Source organism: Xiphophorus hellerii, chromosome 11, assembly GCF_003331165.1.
Source record: "Xiphophorus hellerii strain 12219 chromosome 11, Xiphophorus_hellerii-4.1, whole genome shotgun sequence".
Lineage (NCBI taxonomy): Eukaryota > Metazoa > Chordata > Actinopteri > Cyprinodontiformes > Poeciliidae > Xiphophorus > Xiphophorus hellerii.
Window position 1 is genome coordinate 1,894,969 of NC_045682.1, and position 23,077 is coordinate 1,918,045.

Genomic DNA, 23,077 nt, shown 5'->3' on the forward strand with positions numbered 1-23,077 from the left:
CCCATTAGGGTAAATTAACTTTTTTAAATTTATTTATTTTTTCATAATCAGGAAGCTTGAATTAAAAGTAGACCAGAGACAGAGCTTTGGAACCTCATGTGTTGAGATGTTTTCGGCACATAACCAAAATCTGTCAGTTTTTAAGAATATCGTCACTTTTTGTTTTCATTTAATGATTGAACAAAAAAAAAATTAGCATAGCAAAGTCTCTTTCCAGATTCCATATTACTGAACATCTTGTGGTTTTGTTTGTAGCTTTAGCATCTTCCTGGATCCTCGTTGCCTTGAGGAAAAAACTAGGAAATTTCCGAGTTTCAGAAGTTGAAAATGTTCGACTTTTGACCATTTTCTAGAACGTTTTCTAGAAAATTTCTGAGATCTCAACATTTCTGAAATTTGTAGAAATTGAGTCCATTTTATCTACAATGGCCCTAATTCTCCGCCGTACTGATCCTCTTATATATTCATGTTTGTTTGGTATGTGAGAGGGTTTCGCCATGGTTTAGGGAGCTAATATCTGGCTCTAGGACCCCGCGGACTTGTCCCTCTCCTCTTTGTCTCCACCAGTCAGATCCTCCTCCTCCTCCTCCTCCTCCTCCTCCTCCGCCTCCTCCTCTTCCTCCTCTGTGGTTTCATTCCGTGTCTCTCTCCATCAGCAGCGGTCTGGATGCTCGCAGGGACAGAAACATGGCTGTGAATCTCGCCAAGAACAGACTGGCCCTGCTGACCGCCTACCAGGACGTCATTGACGAGACCTCGGACACCGACTGGTGAGTCCCGCAGCCGGACAGCTCAGCCCTCCCACCGCATCCCCTCGTGTCGCTGCCTCTTTGCGGGGCTTTTCTCTGGATCTTTTTGTGTTGCGGGGTTGAGGATGCGCAGGGGCACCTTTGGGTCGCATCATCATTATGAATTATAATAATACCATGTGGAGCGGCGTAGAGTGCGGAGGTTTTATAACTCCAAACTATTTACTTTCTGGTTCTCCGGGCTGTTCTCCTCCATCAGCTGCGGGGCTGCAGGAAGCCTTGCAGCCGTGGAAGTGAGAGTTTGTCCGGGCTTTTTTCTTTCTGCTCCAAGCCGCACTGCAGAGTCTCATCCTGGCTGCTTTGTTTGTTGCTTCAGCAGATTAATCCAGCAGGGAGCAGTTTTCAGGGGTTGACTGGCAAGGTTTGGGTGAGCCAGGAAGGCCTGGTCCAGGGTGGGGTGTGTGTGCGCGCGCGCGCGTGTGTGTGGCGGGGGTAGGGGGTAGGACGCTGAGCCCCAGCATCCCTGAACCAGGGAGGAGGAGAGGGGCGAGGCCGGTGGGAGGAGGCAGAGGGGTGAGGGGCCTCCATCATCACTCTTTGTGGCTTTGAATCACTCAAACGATGTGAAGGCAGTTCTTCATAATTCCTTTAAACGCGGTCCAGATCAATACTTCAAGAACTACCGCATCAAAAGCTGATTTCTATACTAAACCTCTGATTCACTTAGATTTGTTCTGAACTTTGACTGGACCATTCTAACACAGGAATACCTCAAAAATCGAACACATGTAGCTCCATCCACATTCCCATCAACACTCTTTCTGTACTATTGAAGGGGCAGTATGATGTAAAATGGATTATTTTAGTTTTACATCTTGTTATGATGTTATTCGCTCATCAGAAACACTCCTGGAGTGTCCATGCATGTTTGAGAAATCTTCATATGACCTCAAAGCTCCTAAGAAAAGTAGAAGCTCTGTTGCATCCTGAAGGCAGCATGTTGGAAAGAGCAAGAACTTCTTAAAGAGACAGAGTCCCAGTTTCAAAGTGTCAAATTTCTTCAGTCATGTTTGACATGTACAACATTTTTGTAAAAACTGAAGGTAACATGATTGTAGTGCTGGCCAATATGGCTCAAAAATAACATTTCATTTTTATACCTAATCTGATCTTCAATTCTGTCTTCCCCTTAAAAAATACAAATGACAGAAAATATCTTTAAAAACTGGCTTTTATTTCAATAAATCCATCTGTGAGTTGACTTGAATTCAAAGTTGAAATAAACAGTAGCTGTAAAACACACTTGTCAAACAAGATGGTGGTTCTCGGGTGAGTTAGCATCGCTATGGAAACTCAAGGAGTTCATTGGTGGAAAATAAATAAAAAATTCTAAAAACCAAATCTGCAAAACAGAAAATTTGAGATAATGGATTTATCTCCCAGTCCTACTTGATTGAGCTATAAAGTGGTACTATGTGCCTGGAAGATGCATAATACTGCCTCTTTAAGATCAACATCCCACAGCATAATACTTCTGTAACCGTTTCTGTCAATACAGTGCAGTCTTAGAGTTGTACATCGTGTTTTTATTGAACCTAAAATTATATTTTTGTTCTTATTCCTTACCTGAGCTGTGAATCTCTGCAGCTCCTCCAGAGGCTTTCAACTGATTCAAAAAAGAGATTTTGTTTTTCTTACATAATCCTTCTTTAAATCTTCCAACGGTCATCACTACTGAGAATTAAGCAGAGCTGTGATTGTGTGTTGACTTGGATAAGATACTACGATAAGAGGCATTATCCTTCAGTTGTAGATTAATGCTGACTTTCTAACTAATATTAACAGGTATTGCTGAGGGTAATCAATACCTCTGTAGTTGTTTTCATCCAACCAGGAAGCCCTGAAGGTCTGACTTCCCTTTACACAACCCAGAACAGGAATGTTTTTGGTGAATCCCAAAGAAAAACATTGGCTTTGTGTAGCTGCAGGCGCGTTCAGTTCTCTTCCTCCACTCCTGTTAGGGGTTTGATCATTTTTTGTTTTTTTTTAAATAGGAAGGACACTTCCTTCTCTTAAGAAGCCTCTGCTCATAGCAGAAAAGGTCAAACCAGACCTCTAGCAGAGCGATCTGAAAGTTAAACTGTAAGCTTTGTGCTCGATAAAGCAACGAGACGTCATGTTGTGCGATTAAAGGTGCAGTCTGTGAAATGTGCAGATTGGCCAAGCTCAGGTTTCAGATCCTGTTTTCCAGTTTGTTTGCGGTCAAACACTCGTGAGTCACCATCTTTATGGTGAAATGTGAACTGCTCCCATCTGTTGTTGGTCATTAGTGTGAATCAGGTTCTGCTTTGAATCAGTTTTGGTTCCATGTTTTTTTATTTCTCACTCTTTGGGGTGATAGCTGGAGAGCAGCATCAGTATTTACTGCAGAGCAAATTTTACTTCAAAATCTTTACTCATTGATGCTGTCGCTGAAAATATCGCCTCGTCAGGGATTTTGTTCATTTTGAGGACGGTTTCCTAATCTTTAGTGCAGCATCAGTACCCAGTGATGCAGAAATGTCTCTATGTAACATTTATGTTGTTGACAATGATGGGAAATTATGCTTTTTCCTGTTAAAATCTCTGGAGGCGCCATAAAAAACAACCAGTGTGAGTTTGTTTCGGACTAGAGTGAGGCCTCCTCTGGAGACCTTGTATCCTTGTGTTCGATATGCCGCAGCAGAGAGACGATGCTCTGGGCCTTGGGCCTGCCCCCGATTTTTACACTTGATGGGCTCCGAACAAAGACAGAGACGTGCAAACACCGCTGACCCCAAACAACACGGGTCACCCCCACCTAAACACCGCCATCTGAGCTGCGTCTTTCCTTTGGTCTTTTAAGATAAACAGAGGAAGTGGTCTGTTCTCAGGATTAAATCTCAATAATTTCAGAATCATCAACCATCAAAGACTAAAACATGGATTTATGTTCCATATTTATCATTCTGCATCTTTATTGTAGCTTTAAAATGACATTAAAAATCCTCCACCATCATTTAATGCCCAAATTAAGATGGTTATGGAACAAAAATTGCATAAAATTTATTTTTGATGTGTAAATTCCAAAAAGATTTTATTCCAATAATTCAGTTAAAAATATGAACCTTGTAATAAATAGTAATATATTTTAAGTCAAGTGTAAATTTATTGCCAGTTGGCTTGAAGTTTGTCTTCACTGTTGTCAACCCATAAGATGTTGCCATGTTGTGCAAAAACAAAGAAAAGGTTTGGCTGTACTACAGCACATGGACCTTCTTCATACTACGCCCAGATTTTTGTAAAAAAAAAAAAAAAAAAAATGTTTATTTGTTTTATGTAAAATTCCAATTTTCCCAGAAACTGATTGTAAAGTTTTCATTGTAAATTTTCCATTAGCTGTCAAAGTTTATCTAAGTCTATATAAGACTTTTACAGTTTGCTTATATTCTAATTTACTGAGATGAATCTACAGAAATCATTATTTGTACAGCAATATCTCACACAAAGTGACCAAAGTACTTCTCAGCTAAAATAGGCTGTTACGCCCCCCAAGGTCTAGGGGTTCAGGGACAGTAACATAAAGATGTGTCCAGAGAAAAAGTGGAATAAAAAAATGATTTATTACAAAAAGAAGGTTTTCACAGAACCAAAACACAATACAACTTAACCCAATTAAACAAAAGTAAAGGACCAACAAATGCAGAAATCAGAGTGCAAATTAAATTACAAGATGTTCAAACACATCAGTCTAAAGTAACTCAAAACAACCAAAAAGAAAGGACAAAAGGGAGCACCAAAACCTCCCAAACACAAGCCTCTAGCTTGTTCAAGATTTACCTAAAGCAGATTCAAACCACTTAGCGAAATAAGCGAGAACAAAATTGTTCAAACTGTCCAAAACAGTCACCAAACACAGAAGGTGGGGGTCAGCTTCACACAACCTCTTCCTGCTAGCTGCCCCACTGGAGGAATGAACTCAGACATCTTTTATGTGGTGCAGGTGGGTCTCATCAACGTCTGATTGGCTTTACTGATCCAATGGGGTGGCTGCTCTCCTGCAGCCTCTAGGCAGCCAATCAGCAAACTGTGCCCGCACAGTTGATCCTGCATAATAGAAAAAAACAAAGAGCCTGCACAGCCTCAAGAGGCCAGAGGCCGTAACAAGTCAAAAAGAGTGAAATAAAAGAAATAACACACCAACACAGAATAAAAATAAGAAACAAATAGTAACATAACCTCAGACTTAAAATAAAGGAAAACAAATTAGTTTTTAGAGATTTAAAATCTCCCATGCTGCTGGCAGACATGATGGATAGTGGTAGACTGTTCCACATTTGAAGAGCTACAGCTGAAAAAGATCGATCTCATTTAGTTACTAGTTTAGTCCTTGGAACAACTAAAAGGATTCAGTTTTTTCCTGAAGTGGATACTCCAAAAAGTATCCACTTCACTGAAGTATCCACTTCAGTGGATACTTTTTGAACTTCAAGACTATTGGATCAGAGTCAGATAACAGATTTGTTTTTGTTTGTTGCTTTTTAGCTTTAATTCATATACTTTATTTTTATCCAACTGATTTAATTCTGACAGCCAGACAGTTTTCACTGTAAGGTTGTTGGAAGAGCAGAAATGGGAGCTGCTAAGGTCTGCAAACCTTTATTGGTGGAAAAAAATAAATAAACAGAAAATGGGATCAAGTTCAAAGCCTGCCACCGTTTATTCCTCCTGACCCCGAGGCGATCGGATCATAAAGTCTTCCTCTGTTCCAAAGCTCGCACAGAGAGTCAAAGTTATCTGATATCAAGAGTATCTCCAGACGCTCAGGAATGCAGAGCGATCTATAGCTGCTGTCAGGTGACCTTTTGACCCCCTCCAGCTGCTGGAGGAAGCCATTACCTGATGAGTCACCTCTGGCAGAGGCCCACAAAAGCAGAAGAAAATGGAGCCGATCACCAGGAATCTTGTTGTTGGTCTCTGTTTAAACCTCTGACTCCTTCACACTCGAATGTATATTTATGAGTGCCTGAGGTGACTTCCTGTCTGGATTCATGGAGAGGGCCGGAGAGGGGTCTGAGGAAAGGAACTGCAGGGGAAAACAACTGTTTCACTGGAAAGAGAAAGCAGCACAAGCAAGTGACAACAGGGAGGGGTTACACTGTGTGAATGTTAATGTGAGGGTGGAAATCTAAACACGACGGGTTCACCCAGTAAAACCAACACAAACCTTTTAGGGACTTTTGATGTACTGTTAAACTGATTTCCAGATTCTTTTATATACTAAGCCAAACATTAAGTCAATAAATAATGAGTAATGGTCTCTCCTGAGAGAATATTGTAAGCTCTTATATTCTGAGATGGTAAATCAACTTAAAATATGAACTTACAGGTGACTGTATCTGGGTTTTCCTCATTTGGAAGTATCGCGAAAGAAAATGTTAATGAATACAGCAAAATTTGAAATAATTTCCTCACTTGTGCAAAAATGTTTTTACGCTTGCAAAAAAGAGTTGATGTGCGGAAGTGGAGATGGAGACACGTTTGCTGAAGAAGTTTTGACGTTGCAAACATTTGCTGGTTTACTACAGCCATGCAGAGCGTCAACGTCTGACATTATTGCGCTTTACACAGGCTGGTTGATTCACTCCAAACCAGTAGGTGGAAATACGACTAATTTGCATTTTATTTATTTATTTACTTTCATTTGTGAAATTTTTAAAGATTGCTTAAAATTCACATGCCAGTTGGACGGAAATAGCTTAACAACTCAAGGTTAGACAACGAGGAAACATCTAAACAAGGAGAGCAGTGCAACCTTTACAACATAGTCGGTACAGAGCTTAATATGATACGATGTTTTCTGCAACATACCGAGAGTTGTCTGCAGTTCATTCTGGCTGCGAAAGAGCGAGAGAGAGCAGGATTTCCAGCAGAACTAAGTCGGGTGAATGGCACAGTTAATTTGTTCTGTATCTCTTGAGCTTTTAACCTAATGAAACATGACTTAAACTGTTGAAAGAAATTTCCGTTTTATTAACGCTAGGTAGGCCAGCAATGCTAATCTCCTATGAAAGATGCTAAACCCCATAATCACTGTGTAATTACACTTATTCATTGAACACGGCAGCTTGGTGCCACTTATAATCCTAATTTAAATGACCACAATTAATGACTGGAGGGTTTTTACGTATTTTAAATTAGTAGCAATTTCTCCTAACACTGCAGCTTGTCAAGAGAAATTGGAATTGGTTAATATCTGGAAAATGACCAACTATATATAACTTTGAGATATCATGCAAAATTTTGCAAAATGGTTGATCAAAAAGCATATATTTGCTTTTCCTTCAATGGAAAACTTGGATCGCATTTAGTTTTTATCACAGCAACAAATGGCTGCTTAAAAAATGCAATTCTTCTGTGACTCACAACAAATTTATTTAAGAACACTTATTTGGTAAAATAAAAAAAAATATTGAGTGAAGTTTTTTATGATCTGAAAATTAACAGCAGTTTAAAAAAAGCTGCTCATTTCTGTTTCAGACAGTTCTTTCTCAGACAAACTTGATTATTAAAGAGCATGCAGATGTTTGAATATTGTTTGACTTACTTTCGGGGTCAAAGTTGCAGAAAATCAGTCCAGGTTTGACCTCCTGACCCCGTCCCATCTCTTTCTCATCTCTCCTTGTCTGCTCTGCTTTATTTCCACAACAGGCATTCTTCAGCTTGTAACTCTGCCCTTAAAACAGTTGGTAGACATTGTTTTTTTTTTCCCCTGCTGTATGAACTGCCGACCGCCTCTCAGATTAATATAGAACAGGGTCAGTAGTACAACATGCAGAAAGCTAGGCTTCTGCTTTTATCATGCCTGCTGGAGAAAACACGATCTGACATTTTCCGTCCTTCTCCTGCTCTGAACATCTATAACCTCTCCTCTACCAGTCAGCATGATCCTGCTTTAACCACGGTTTATTTCCTGAATATACCTAGAAATGTTTCATCAGTCAATCAGGCAGTTTCTGTTTTACCTGCTTTCCTTCCCTCCTTTTCTTCCTGCTGCCCACATTTCTACTTAGTAACTAATGCTTTGAGGTACAGCTGCTCTAGAATCGGATTAAATAAATTATATCCCTTGCAGCAGCGGCTCAAAGGATGCAGAAAAAAATGGATGAAAAGTCAAAATTAGTAGAGAATAAAACCAGCATGAAGCTCTCAGTGAATAGCTGTCGCACACTTCTGAGGCTGTGTGTCTCTGAGTCTCCAACTGAGACCTACAGACTTTCCTAATAGCGTGACATTTGAAGCATCGACTCCAGTTCAGACTAAATGATGTCTCTGTTCCCTCCACTGTCAGATCTGCCTGCAAAATGGGTGACTTCAGAAAACAGGACTTAACATGCAGTGTTTTTAAAAAGGTAGCTGATACAGAGGTGAACTCCTATCTCCTCTGAGCAGCAGGATTTACTATATAGTTATATAAAAACTTCAGTTTTATTTAGCTAATGTTTAAAAATGTTCATCTCTAGTTTTCAAGTATCTCTGTTTTATGCTACTTTTGGGGGAAAGTAACTAAAATATGCAAATGGTAGTATGAAGCTAACAAAAGCATCTTAAGCTAACATGAGCATGCTCTTGAGAATTCATGATCCATTAAAAGACTATCAGCAGCCCCTTTTCTGGCTGCCATCTCTAAGCCTCATCTGCTCCGTTACTCACAGCACCAGAATGAGGTCACAACCTTTAGGTAATGTTTCGAAGACGTGAGATTGCTCGAGGGATGGTGGCGGTGTCAGTCCTAGGTCGGCCTCACAATGAGGAACGAGGAGGTCACTCAATAGTCCTGATGGCAGACGCAACAAATCAGAGGGAGACTGGCCCTGCGGTAGAATCCACTGAAACTCAGAAGTTTTCCTGATTAGCTACAGAGAAAAAACAACAAGATGAATGTCAGATGATTTAGATTACATTAGATTAGTATATATAAACAGAAGTTTTCAGCAGCATAGCGCTACACCATAAAAACATAATTTAATAACAAATATTAAGAAAAATGTAGCAAGAAATAAACATTCTGAATTTCGTCAAATGCCACCATGAAGCAAATATTTTGATTATAGTTCCAGTTATTATGACTCAAAGGCAACTGTAAACAAATTGGTTTTTAGCTTTGATTTGAAGGAACTCAGTGTTTTAGCAGTTGTACAGTTTTCTGGAAATTTGTCCCGGATTTGTGGAGCACAGAAGCTGAATGCTGCTTCTCCATGTTTGGTTGTGATCCTGGGGATGAAGAGCAGACCAGAACCAGAGGACCTGAGAGGTCTGAAAGGTTGAAACCTGTATAATAACAGCAGATCCATCCATCCATTCATTTTCTTACACCATTATCCCACTGGGGTCAGGAGGGGTGCTGGTGCCTATCTCCAGTTGTAAACGGGCGAGAGGCGTGGTCACCCTGGACAGGTCGGCAGTCCATCGCAGACAACAGCAGACCTTTAATGTATTTTGCTAAGCAATTCAGTGATTATAAACTAACAACAGTATTTGTTGTTAGCTTACAACAGTATTTTAAAATATTTTCTGAGCTACAGAGAGCCAATGTTAGGACCTGGACATGTGGTGATGTACACCATCTACCTGGTTTTAGTGAGAATGTGATCAGCAGCATTCTGGATCAACAGCAGCTGTTTTTTACGACAGACCTGCGAAGATAATGCTGCAGTAAGTAATGTGGCTGAAGTTAAACACATTAAGTTTCTCTAGATCTTGCTACAACGTGAGTCTTTTGATCCTATTAATGTTGTTCAGGAGATAGAAAACCGACTTTGTAATTGTCTTTATAAGCCTCTGGAGGTGTGCATATGGTTCTGCATGGATTTCTGTCCCGTCCCTCTGCGATGGACCCAGGGTGTAACCCATCTCTCGTCCAGTAACCGCTCAGTGAACTTGCAAGGTTGCGTCGGAGATGATGTTCTGCTGTAATTGTTTGTTACGGCCCTGGCCCTTATGGGCTGGGTTGCAGGTGTCTTGTTGTCTGTCTTTGTGCTCCTCCCCTTTACAGGCGCTGCTGATTTTATTCATTTGGAGCACAGAGCATTTAAACCTGGCTGTCTGTACCTTCTGGGTCGCCATTGGCGTCCACTCTGCCTTGATGCTTGCGGTGTTTTGTTGCCAGGCCTCAGCTCCCCTCCTTTTGCACATTTGAGTTTGTTTTTGTTTTTGCACTTCAACAACTCCGTATGCACTCATACATCACATCCAAACATTTGCATTACACCACTGATACTGACATCCTCAATCCATTGTTGTTTGTGTTAATAAATATTCCTTTTTATGCACTTTAATCCCTGCATGGTCTCCCGTTATTGTTATGACCTTGAGCCAGTCGTAACATTGTTGAACTGAAATTTTGAGCAGAACATTTGCAATTAAAGATCTTTAGATATTTATTAGCCACATAAAGACTGTACACAAACACGCTTTAGCTTTAGGCTGACTGGCGCAGTGGAGCCAACAGACCCAAGACCTTGGGGCTGAATTTGACTCAACATTGGAGCTTTACCCAACAAATGAGAGCTTTGTGCAGACATGCTGAGTGTCTTTATATGAGAATGTGAGAAGGAAGTATCTGTACTCGGATCAAACTTGATGTCGGTGTTGGATAGTTTCCTCTGAAGATTTATTGAACTGTTCCCTCCAGTTCTTCCTCTGCTCTCCTCCCCAACTCAAACTCCCCATCTGATAAGTTCTTGTCTTTGGTTTCTGCTGCACAAACAGCTTTATAAAACATAACATACTACCTTCAGTAGAAGACTTTTTCCTTGTACAATGTTTAATTTGTTTATGATCCTGTTAATTTTTCCCTTAAATTTCTGTCTGAAGGTAGAATTATTGCATTTTTAGATAAAATAAGCAGGAAAACCAGCAAGTGAATGGAGAAAACAAATGATTGGAGTCGTCGGATTTGAAAGTGGTGCTTGAGGGCAGATTGGAGTTAATTTAAAAGGGTTTGCAGCACCTGAGCGAAGGTTGTGAGTAAATATGAGCTCATTAAAATGATCTTTAATTAGTGATGTGAAGGCCAGCTTTCAGCGCTTTGATGCTACTTAAGTTATTTGGGACTGGAAGCCTATTTCATTCTTTCTTTTTCAGTAAATCACCAGGGAGCAAAGAGGTCTGAGTTTTACATTTTGCTGATATACACTAAATAAAAAATATTGTTAGCAAGCATTAAAAGAAGCAACATTTCATTCATAGAGTGGTTGGGCTCAGTCTAACAGATAAGGTGAGCTGCCATCAGTCGGAAGACGGACAGAAAGTGAGAGGAGTCCAGTGTTTCAGAGAAAGTCTCTTTAGTTTAAACTTGAATTCAGTCTGAAAACAGCCTGGCAGAAAAGTGGCTACAAGTACATATCATGGAGGCAGAAACAGAAACCAATAAGAGCTCAAGAGTCTGAAAATGGAATGAAAGATGGAAGAGAAACAGATGGATAGAAAATTGGATGAATGGAAGTATAAATGGAAAAGAAACTGGATGGACAAATGGATGGATGGACGGACAGCCCGGTTGCCTTGACGTCTCCCTCCTGTAAGTGAGCAGCTCTGAGGTCGCCTCTCGGTGTCAGCCTGTCATCCTGCTGCTGCAGGCTCAGGGTCGGAGTTCAAGAGAAAGATGACTCCTTGTAACCTCACAGCTTTTCAGAGGCTTTTTGTCTGAGCTCTCTGCAGTCTTGTTGGACTGAAAAAAGAAGCGATTAAACTTACCAGAAAAGAAGCAGACAGGAAGTCCTTATTTTTAGCTCTGATTTCACACATTTCATTTGAAACACAGAGAGCTGCAGAGGTGTAATGTTGAAACCAACAGAGTTTATGTGAGATGCATTGTTTTGTTCTAGAGAAACATTTTAGTTCTAAGCAGATGCAGACTGTATTAAAACTACTCAAAATATGTTAACTTGGATCATAAATGCCAAGGAAAGCTTTTGAAATAGTTTCCCAGGTTTAAGTTAACTGAGATCTTTCTAAATCCAGGACAAGATTCCTGAAACCTGCCTGTTGGTGAGAAGTTTATATAAGATTCACTTCCAAAATCATGCGAGTACTATCATTTTAACATTAAGAAAGTGAGTTAGTTAGTAAACAGAATATCCAATAATTCATAAGTCTGTGGGGAATTTTCAAATGAGTCTTCCTGGTTTGTTTCCAGGTTCAACATTAACTTTCTTTTCTTTCCAAGAGGTGTGCTTTCTGGTTATACAGTTTCTTCATTCATCCTGAAAGCACGACCTTTAGACTTTCATTTCAGAGCTGCAGGTGTCACTTTTTTTTTTATTTACACCAACAGGATGTTCAGTTTCATTTTGACATCTGCCAAAGTCTGTTAGAGTCATGCTCATCTTCTCAACACAGAAACCTGCTCTAGTACAGTATAGTTTAGTACAACAGAAACAAAATGTTTTCTAGATTCTACACCCGTCGCATTGGTTTTCACTTAAAAGAGAATAGTTAATCATTTATCTCCTTAACTCTGGGTTGGAGCCAAACATTTTCATGTTGGTTTTACTGTAACCACAAAACAGCCCATGTCAGGCTGTGCAGATCATATTTCTCAAGGGTACATTTACAAAGATATTTCAAATGCCTGATACAAAATGTCAGTCTACAGACAAAAATAGTATCACTCTTTTATCACTCTATTAATCGGATACATTTTTTTTGCCACTTTATACAGATTTTCCATTTAACCCCTTAAGTCTTTTTTTCTTTTTTTATTACTCCTCTAGTAAATTTGAAAATAAACTAACTGGGTGCAGCTTGAGAAGTTTTGGCTAAAACAGATTTGCAGACAAAAGTGTTTTTTTTTCTATATATACTTTACACAGTTTTGGCTTAATTAAAGATCCAAATGTTTGCTTTGTTTTTTCCAAAATTATTTCTTTGGAAAAATAAAAAAAAGTGTTCTAGACTGTACTACTAGAGCATATTTTTCCAAAATTTTCTAAATTAGTTGAGTATTACTTTAATGATGACTTAGTCAAGATTAATCTCAGTAATACTTTCAGCCCCAGTAGAAATTGGTTGTAAAAATACAATCTACTGAAAGCTGGTGGTACATTTGGTACAGCAGAAATAATAATAATAAAAAAAACTGTTCAAAATTGATCAAAGTCAGCTTTTTGAGAACATGGCAGTGATGTGATCTAGCAGGCTTACTGTTCAAGAACATCTCTGCTTGGTTATAAATCATCCAAAGTGGTTTAATAGTTAAAACTCCTTTTGTGGTTAAATGGTACCTTCTGTCCTGCTGGCAAGCATCACCGCCATTATAATATGACAGAATATACAAAAATATGGATAGGACAGATAATGTCATGAGTGCTTGGTAGATTATGCATTAGCATATTTGTGTACTGTATAATTAGACAATGTCATCTGTTTTTTCAGATCTTTATTAACATCAGCCAGTTTTTCTGTTTCTCCTGTCCTCCATCGTTGGTTCCCAGCTCAGGTGTGGTCAAGCTGTCCTAAAGCGATGATGTTTGTCTCAGGCTGCTCTGCAGAAAGCAAAGAGAACATCGCAGCCTGACTGTGAGGTGGAAAAAGCCTGTGATTACAGTCATATTTGTATTGAATCTGTGGTTTGAAGCTCTCAACCTTGAGAGCGCTTGTGTGACAACTCGAGGCAGTCTGTGAATAAATGACTGAAAAGAGCTGGAAAAGACTGAGGCATGCCTGTGTGGGCTGTAATGGTTGATCTTTTCAGGTTTCTGTTTGCCTTTTATCCATTTCTAAGTGTTTTAGCAGCAGATGGTTTTTAGTTGGCTTTAATGGAATGATCTACAATAAGAAAGATTTCAGTCATTTAAGAATAAAAGTTAACAAGGATGGGGCTTATGAAACAGCATCCTTTTAAAAAATTGTATTAATGTGCCTATAACGCTGCCAAAGACGCTTTACAGGCTTAGAATTGCTGCTCCCTAAATTTAGTGCTGGCTGATTGTTCTATTAGAGAGACTGTAGAATTAGGGCTGAAACGATTTATCTGATCCATCGATTTTTGAAATAGTCACCAACTAGTTTAGAAATTGATTAATATTAATATACAGACAAAAATGGCCATTTGCATAAAGAACAATTTACTCAGGTCAGAAATTAAGCCAAAAATGTAAAAATAATAAATACATTTTGCATCTAAGATTTAAAAGAAATAAACATTTGTCTGTAGATTTGTTCTGCCCAGAACTCCTCCAGGGCAGTTTTACAAAAGACTCCTATTAAGCACTTTTTGCGATCCAATTATTAATGGGTCAATCAAAAATAATCAACAGATCAGCCTCACACTGCATTGATAAGTCAAGCAGAAAGGACTGAGCTTTACATTTTGCTATGCTCCAGATGATCAGGCGTTCACTGAAGGTATGGTAGGTTATTGAATTTTAGACAATAAAATATTTATTTGAAAAAAGAATTGAAAGGTTTTCTGAGCATCTTTTTAATTTAGCCATGTAACTAAATGAGCCTTTTTTTTCACTTAAAAAAAAATCTGATTAATGATCAGAATACTTGATTACTAAAATAATTGTTAGTTGTAGCTTGAGGTGGAATCAGATAATGTTCCTGGAACTGAAACTGGTTTGTTGGAGAATCAGTCGTACACTTTAAATTACATGTTGTTTATTTAGTCACCTAAAAAAAGACGCAGCCATTCTCTGCTGTGCTTGTTGCTGGGAGACCAGGAAAGGTTTAAAGAAGTTCAGGCTCCTTAACACCAAGGAGAGACACACAGGTTGCCATATGTATGGATTGTGCTCAGTTCTGAGTTACAGATTGGGTAAAAATTTGCACATAAAGTCCAAACCAAGTGCTAATCTTAGCAGGTTGAATTTAATAATCATTTAAACTCTAAATTCCAGTTTTATATCTGTATTCTGCTTGCTGCACCAATTTTTTTTTTACTCAAAAAATATTTTTACTATCTTTAAAAAGAGGAAATGTTGGTATTATGTTTTTCCAAGTAAATTCCGTACTTTCTGAATGGTCATCTGTTCAGAGCGGCAGGCTAGTTTCCAATCAACTTGGGTTATAACGTGATTATTTTTGGCTTTATTAAATTTGAAGAAAATATATCATTCATTGTGTTATGCTCATTTGCTGGTTGTGCAGGTCTATGTCACAGCAGAGCAGCTGTTTTGTGAAGCTTCCACCACTTTCTGTTTCCCATCTCTCACAGGTTTATTCCTTTCTTTTCACATAGCTGTTGCAGAAATGCATCTATTTTTTTTCCTGGAATGTTTTTGTTGTCCCTCCCTCTTCCCATCCTGCCGACACAAAAAGCGTTCTCTTTGCGCTCTCCTCAGCTGTCCCATCTTTTCTCTGAGTAAACAGTGGCGGGACGGAGGGACGGACGCCAACGTTTGTCCTCTGTAGATCTCTGAGTCACACCAACACCGCCTGGAACTTGAAGAAAGATCCATGGATTGGGAGGAGGGGGTAAAAACCCATCTCTAGTCTGTGTGTGTGGATTGTTTTTCTTAGGGTGGGTGTGATGACATCAGTGTGTGTGTTGGCAGGTGGACAATACTCCCAACAAATTTAACATAAAATTATTTGAAAACTGGAAACTATAATCGGTGGAACAGATAAAAGAATCTCTGGTAAGAGGAATGGTTCTGTTCACTCCTTTGTTTTAACTCAAGAATTTTAGGCACCCAAAGATCAGGCAGATCTGGAAAGGACTGAAATAAAACAACAAAAAATTTGTCCGGTTTCAAAGTCAGGCAATAAGGAAACATCTGATTTTAGCTATAAATTAGGTGAAAGATGTTCTACAGTTTGGTCTAAACTTTTATATTTTCATAAATATTTTTAATTAAATCAGTGCTGTCTGACCTTTGTGAAACAAATGCTTGATTTTACAGTAAAAGAATAGAAGATATCACCACTATGAGGACTGTTGATCAACCAAGAAAATAGACATACATCTCTCAAATGATAATAAACAATGTAAAAAGTGTATCAATTAAAAACAATTGATAGTTTATTTAGATTGTATTTTTTTTAAATGTGGAGAAAGATCTAAATCCTTCTAAATAGAATTGGACCATATATCAATAACAATATACAGTATATCACAATAGACATGTGATCAATATGACTGGATAATACACCTGATAGAATGTTCCATATTGAATGTTTTATCAGAACTCTGATCCAGAACTGCACAGCATTCTGGGAGATGTAGGCAGAGTAAAGGCTTATCTTCTCAACCTCTCACAGCCAGTTAAGGTTGGTAGCATCAACTATTCACTCTTTGGTTACTTAGCAATACCTAGCAATACCCCCACTGTGTGGTTACCTAGCAACAACTTGTTGAGTAACTTGCACAGCAGTAGTTTCAGGTTTTGCTACAGTGGCTCATAAAGAATAAAAAAAAAACAACAGCACGGAGAAAAAGCTGTAGATAAAAGAGGAAAGGTCACACCACCAGTTTGGCAGTATTTCAGATATTTTAAACAAAAACTGATCAATAATTATCTATCGACAATTTAAATAAAGCTGCAGATTTTGTTGAAGAAAACAGAACCTTATTTGCTCCTAAATGTTTGAGCAGATAAATCCTATAAGACATCGTTTTAAACAAATATGTATAACTCTATCTGCTGTTGATAACTGCTTTGAATCGTTTTAGTTTGAAACATTTAACAAATTAACCCTGAAAACCACAAGGTGAAGTTTGCTCCTGACAAGAAGATAATGCAAATGGGGAAAAAAGCACATTAGTTTCAATTAGCTTGGCATTACTGTGGTTGAAGAGTGAGTGCATTATTTTAGACCTTCAGATTGACACGATTATTGTCTAACAGCATGCCAGTACATTCAGCAGTACCTGAATACATGACTAAATGTAAGTGGGGGAAATAAGAGGTAAAAACTGCTGGCAGGATCAGCGAGCGATGATGGGGGAAGGGAGCAAAGAGATTTAGAGGGAGCAGATGAGGATTTGGGGAGGGATAGAAACTGAAACTAGTAGCTAAAGAGGTCAATAGAGGGGGGAGTAAATACTGAAGTACTGCTGACAGGAGGGGAAAAATCCAACTTGGTGGATGTGGAAAGCAAATCATTACAAAACGACCACAATATGTTTTTCTCTCACCCATCAAAAATCTAAGCTACAAATGTATCTGTGCAAGTGAAAAATATTTAGGTCATCTTATAAACAGGACCGACATGTTTCGTCCTTTTTATTTTATAAATAGATAATTAGGCATAGGCTATGACGTTTTGAATTCACAATAGCATAAATTATATATTATAATCAGTGGTAGGAGCTACTAACTAGAAAGTTAGTTGTGTTAACCTAGTTCCGCTAACGTGCAATATCAACATAGTATTTAGCAGAAGCTATTGCTAAAGCACTATGCCATCATGATATTTAGCATAAGCTAATGCTAAAGCACTATGTTCAACCATGTTGATAGACACTATATGTCAATAACATGTCACAGCATAGTAGATCGCAGAGGTGGGGACTCGAGTCACATGACTTGGACTCGAGTCAGACTCGAGTCGTTAAAATCACGACTTGAGACTTGACTTGAAAAAATGCTCAAAGACTCGGACTTGACTTTGACTTTCATGCCATTGACTTGGGACTTGACTCGACTTGAAGCTGTTTACTTGAAAAGACTTGATATTTTTTACTCAAAGTCTTAAAATTTAAAACACATTATTTATAAAGTGGCGTCATTAATTAATTTCACTCATTCCGTATCAATATGCGCAGACCGTCACTATGTTTTTCCTCTCTCCTTATGTATGTATGTGTACGTAGCTGCAGCACAACCAATCAAATTAACAGGATTTGGACGTTTAAAAAACCGCGGCAAAGCTACAGAGCTCAGGGAACGAAATACAAAATAACCGCTCGAATATGCTTCCGCGAGTAATTTCTTTTGGCTACGTAGGTTATGAACTTTCGACTAAAAAACGAACTGCAACTTGTAAAACATGCAAGAAGAGAATATCGGATGGAGATGCCACGACGTCCAACTTTGTCCGGCATTTGAAGCTTCACAAAGATCGGTAGGTGGCTCTTTTCTTTTGCTGTAAGATAGTTGACTATAGCTAACTTCGTGTTAGCATGTGTACTCCGGGTTAAATTGGTGATGATTTACCATAAATCCGGTCCTTCAAATGCCTCCACAAATAATGTGCACCGTGTTAGCTCAGGAAGCCGGTGGATAGTGAGCGGGGCTCCGGAACAGAAAGCAGATTCTGGACCTGAACACAGGGAACAGAGTCTCTCTGTCCCATCATGATGATGAGCCGGGTCTAGTATCATCTAAGGATGGTTGGTGTATTTGAAGACATCTACGTTGGGAAATTATATTGACAATATATTGTTTTGACAGGTCAGAGAAAAGAGGAAAAAACTGCTGTTATGGTTCTTTGTATTGTGCTGTGGAAATGTCAGCATTTTCGTCTTTTTTTATTGAATATCAAGTTTAACAGAACTGGACAATAAAGTGGTCCAATTTAAAAATGTTTTTTATACTTTGTGTTCAGCTACACATGTTCTATCATTTGAGATAAATACATATTTTAAAACGAACAAATGGTCTATTATTTGAATTTTTTGTATAATTGCAAATTATAAAAAAAAAATAAAATAAAAACGACTCGAAATGACTTGAAATTAAAGGTTCCTGACTTGAGACTTGACTCGACTTTTGCCTGTCTTTACTTGAGACTTGACTCGGACTTGAGGACAAAGACTTGAGACTTACTTGAGACTTGCAAAACAGTGACTTGGTCACACCTCTGGTAGATCGTCCTCTGTACTGTCAAATGTGTCATTACACACCAATCTGTATGGTTGAGCTTCACAAAGTAATTCTTTAGAGCAGACGCTTCAATCATAGTTTCAGTTTTATAGTTGTTGCAAACTCTGTTGCTGATTTTGCCTGTCTGGCCACAGTAGGGCTTCGGTCAGAAATCAAGCAGTAGATCAGTAGATAAGATATCTAACTACTTGAAGAATCCTCTAGTCAATAACCAAAGATTCAGCAAATTTGATTAGATAACTGCATGTTATCTAATCATCCAAATAAATTAGCACTTAAGAATTTATCCAGAAAAAATCATTTGGGAGAATCTAAGTGTGCTAAACATTTTTAAATTTAGCAAAAGAGTTAACTGAAAAATTATGCCTGCTATTAGCTGATTAGCAGAAGTGTGCCAGCCAAAGATTATGAATCAAAATATTTTGAAAACACATACTGGTATTATCATTATTATCACGCTGCAAGAAATAATTAAATGTTACTATATTCTAAATAGTTTCTACCTACATGTGTCTGGAAAACCAGTGTTTCCACTGCGCTCTATAATTTGGTTGCTAAGGCTTTGAAATAGACTGTAAGCCTGGCCAATATCCTGTTATCTCATTGGCCTATTTAAAAGTGCTCCCGAACATGAACCTAAAACCACCAAACCATCAGTCTCTGGTGAGGCAGCTGTAAATGTATGTCTGGAGGCTTTAGTAACCAAATCTACTCATATAAGCTCATAGTGAAAATCTCCCCAAACCTTTCACCCTTGGCTGTGAAGATTAAAGTTGGATTTGCTGATCTGGCTCGAAAACCGAATCCTTGTGATGTTCAGTCTGACCATCCTGTGGGATGAAGGCCCTCAGATTTCTTTTCACTGGAACAAAAAAGCGTCTGCCGCTCTCGCCAGAGGGCTGCAATGCAGCAGTGAGGAATGTATTGTTCGTAAGTGAGAAATCTGAACGTTTGTCTCTTGCAGGCTGTCCACGTGGAACAGTTCTGTCTTTTTAACTATGAGACAGTGGTGGCTTATAGTAAAGCCCGCTGTGATGATAACTGTGTATACAAAGAGATTGTTTTCTTCACACAGGGATCCTAAATGTTTTCCTTTGAAAATCCTTGGTATATGTACACATTAGTCAATAGAAACTACCTACTGTGAATAAAAAAAAATCATTTACCCAATGCAAATGTGTCTATAAATGTACACACAAGAAAAATTCATAAATATAAAATAAAAAATCTGGGAGAATCCTATTTTATGAAAAATTCAAGTAGAATTTGGTTTGTCTTTCTAGATACAACATGAAAAGCCAGTTTGAGCTATTTATTTAAAAAAAACACAGCATTTTGACCTTTTCTAAAAAAGAATAGTCAGGAAATATATATTTTTTTACCATGCACTATATATTTTCACTCATAAAACTTCAGAGGATTAACAAAAGCAAGTACATTACTTTGTCTACTTTGGAGGTCCTCATTGTTGCCAGATTGGGCGTGTTTCTGCCCAATTGGGCTTCTTTTGAACATGTTGGGTTGGAAAAAACAGCTTTGGGTGTATTGTTAAAATTTGAGCTGCTTTTCACAACATTTAGTGGATTTATAAAGTGTTTATAGGGAGATGTTCTTGAATTAGTTGTTGGTGTGTGGCAGAAAAGGACAAAACCTGAACATTTGAATCAAATTATCCTTGTACTCATTTTATTTGTCCATTTATTTGGAAATGTCTAGAATGACACCATCAATTATTAATAGTTATTGCTTAAAGTGTCACTTTGTAATAGGTGTTGTAAAACAGAAATCTGAGTGCAACTTCATCATTTAAAAGAATATAGTGGTACAAAAACACAAACTTTGTGTTCAAAAAGTCAACTTCCTTAAAGTCCCAACAGAAACTAGTGAATATAACAAAGGTCAACCAAAAACATTCTAAATTGAGGATTACAAAGTATATCACTGGTCACATATAGATGAGGACATTGACCTATAGGACATAAAAGATTTTATATATGTTCTATACCTTGCGCTGTTAACACATGTAACAATAGAGGTTTGTGTAACCCACAAAAAGGTTACTTCAAATACACTTGATAATAGTAGATGGCAGGTAAGTTAATTTACTTCAATGACTAATACCAACACTACACAAGTATAAAGAAAGTTGGACCTGATTAGAAGATTCTAAATTCACGGGAGCCTAGGTGTGAGCAACAATAGAGGAGAGCACACAGTGTCTTAAGATAGAGTAGAATTTAATATAGAGAATATTGTGGATCCACATTTACAAATAAACAAAAATTGCGTGCTTTTTAAAAAAAAAGAAAATAAATAACCCAGTATTTTTTTGTCTTTTCAGTGCGTCTGTCAAATGTTCAGTCAATGTCTAACTGCTAGTGACCAGTCGGGTTCACTCGATCCTCTGGGCTGGGACTCGCCATCCGAGTTCTGGAGGGCGTGATCTTGAGGTCAGGCCAAAAGTGCACCATAACAAAAAGAAAAAACCTGACCTGGAATAAGGCCAAAGTAAAGCATCTTAAAATACAGGATGCTAATATCAATAAAGCTTAAGCTACAATTCAAAGAGATCTTTCATCATTTCTCAAGTTTTTCCATGTTCTACAACAATATTCAAGTTATCAGAGTTCAATATTACCAACACATCAGTAAAGAAATTAGCTCATATGTGGTAAAAAATAATATATATATATACAGTACAGACCAAAAGTTTGGACACACTTTCTAATTGAATTCAATGAGAAGGTGTGTCCAAACTTTTGGTCTGTACTGTATATATATCTATATATCTATATATCTATATATATATATAGATATATCTATATATATATCTATATATATATATAGATATATATATAGATATATATATATATATATTTCAATCTACAAGTGCCAATGAAGTACATTTATAACACTATATTTAACATCAGATTGTGGATTAGAAGCTCACATTGGCTCTGACCTACTCAGAACAGAAAGTTCCCAAGCAATGCCAACAGAAAAGCACATTACAGCACCATGAACCATGAATTAGCACCGTTGAAATATTTGAACATGTGCAATTACAGAGGAAAAATACAACATACACAATAATAATAATACAAAATCTTACAATGCAATTTTATTTTTATTAAATTTGATCAGTTACTAGGTATTTTAGCCAATTTTTTTGTGAGTGTTTTTTGGAGTTGGGTGGATTTTATGTTTTGGCTGGAAACTGTCAGATCTGGCAACCCTGAAGTAAACACAGAAGTCAAGTAAATCTGGAAGCTTCTTGTTCATCACAAACTCTGACATGTTAAATAAATTTTCCAAAAACAGGCATATTTTCAGTTATATGGACCATGTGATTGAATCACCTTTAACCCTCTGATGCATTAGTGTCCACTTCAGTGGTCTGTGTGCATTTATAACATAAAAATCCACAGGAAGCACAAGAAAATGGCTTTTAGATAGCTGTCCACTGTAGTGACCACTATGCATGAAAGGGTTAAAGTCTTTGCTTAAAGTTATTTTAGACTTTGTCACCACTGCTTTACTGGTGGCTAAAAACTTTTTACTTAAGGCAAGATGTGAAAATGCATTACAAAAAATGTTAGTTTATGTAAAATTTGTTTTGCTGTGGATTAGTTTGTACAAGCATCAACAATCTTTTTTAAGTACAATAAGGCCCTTTTGTGTTTTGCTCCTTTGAACATTTTTGAACTTTTATTTAAGTAGTAAAGCATCATAAACCTCAAATCAGTTTTTTCTTTAGAAGCCGTCACAATGTTGTCCTCTAAAATGCACTCAAACACAAGCTATAATTTTGTAGCATTGCAATGTTTTGCTTTAATCTTTATTTCCCCAACCGGCCGTTACCCATAATCTTTACTAGATTATAAGTGGCCATCTCTGCTGAGGGAGCTCCCTGTTGGACTTTCGCGCTACATTGAGTTTCAGACATAAAACAGTCCAGCTGTGTGTGTGTGGGTGTGTATTGTGGGGTTTAAACTGGCCTGACCTTTAGTTCAGAGTTCTTCCAGCTGCTAAGTGTGTACAGCTGAGTGACGAAGACTCTTAAATCACCTTCCTGAGGATGAGGATGAGGATGAGGAGGAGTAGGAGCGTTCCCAGCTGTGGAGCGATCTCTGGAGGGCCGGCGCCTCACCCCAACAGCCTACAGCCGTTATTGCTTCCACATGTGTGGATGAGACAAAACTAAACACATGTGGAGGAGCAGCACTGACTATCCTATGAGGATGTGAGTGGAAACCAAAGATGCTGCAGGAGGAAAATGTGCTGCAGCTGAATAAGTATCTTAGATTTTTACAGTAGTGTTGAAGGAACGTTTGGGTCCCAAATAGATGATGCTTGTCTAATCTCTTGGTATGTCTCCTCATTCAGTAATGTTTCTGCCAAAACGATCAGCCAAATAAGGATAAATAGTATTTGGTAAAAAGGCTACTCAAGAACTTAAACTTCAATTCCCAA

The 23,077-nt window shown here is 38.1% G+C and overlaps 1 protein-coding gene across 8 annotated transcripts in view; it reads left to right on the forward strand.

Moving 5' to 3' along the window:
- Nucleotides 1-573: 573 nt before the first annotated feature.
- The window catches only part of dbn1 (drebrin 1), a 93,890-nt gene continuing 71,386 nt past the window's right edge, over nt 574-23,077 (forward strand). For 7 of the 8 annotated variants that reach the window (XM_032575928.1, XM_032575931.1, XM_032575932.1 and 4 more), the window contains exon 1: nt 574-770. In XM_032575928.1, coding sequence (XP_032431819.1) covers nt 688-770 — 83 coding nt within the window. In that variant the 5' untranslated portion in view covers nt 574-687. The remainder of the gene's footprint in view (nt 771-23,077) is intronic. The other variant, XM_032575929.1, reaches the window with a different exon arrangement.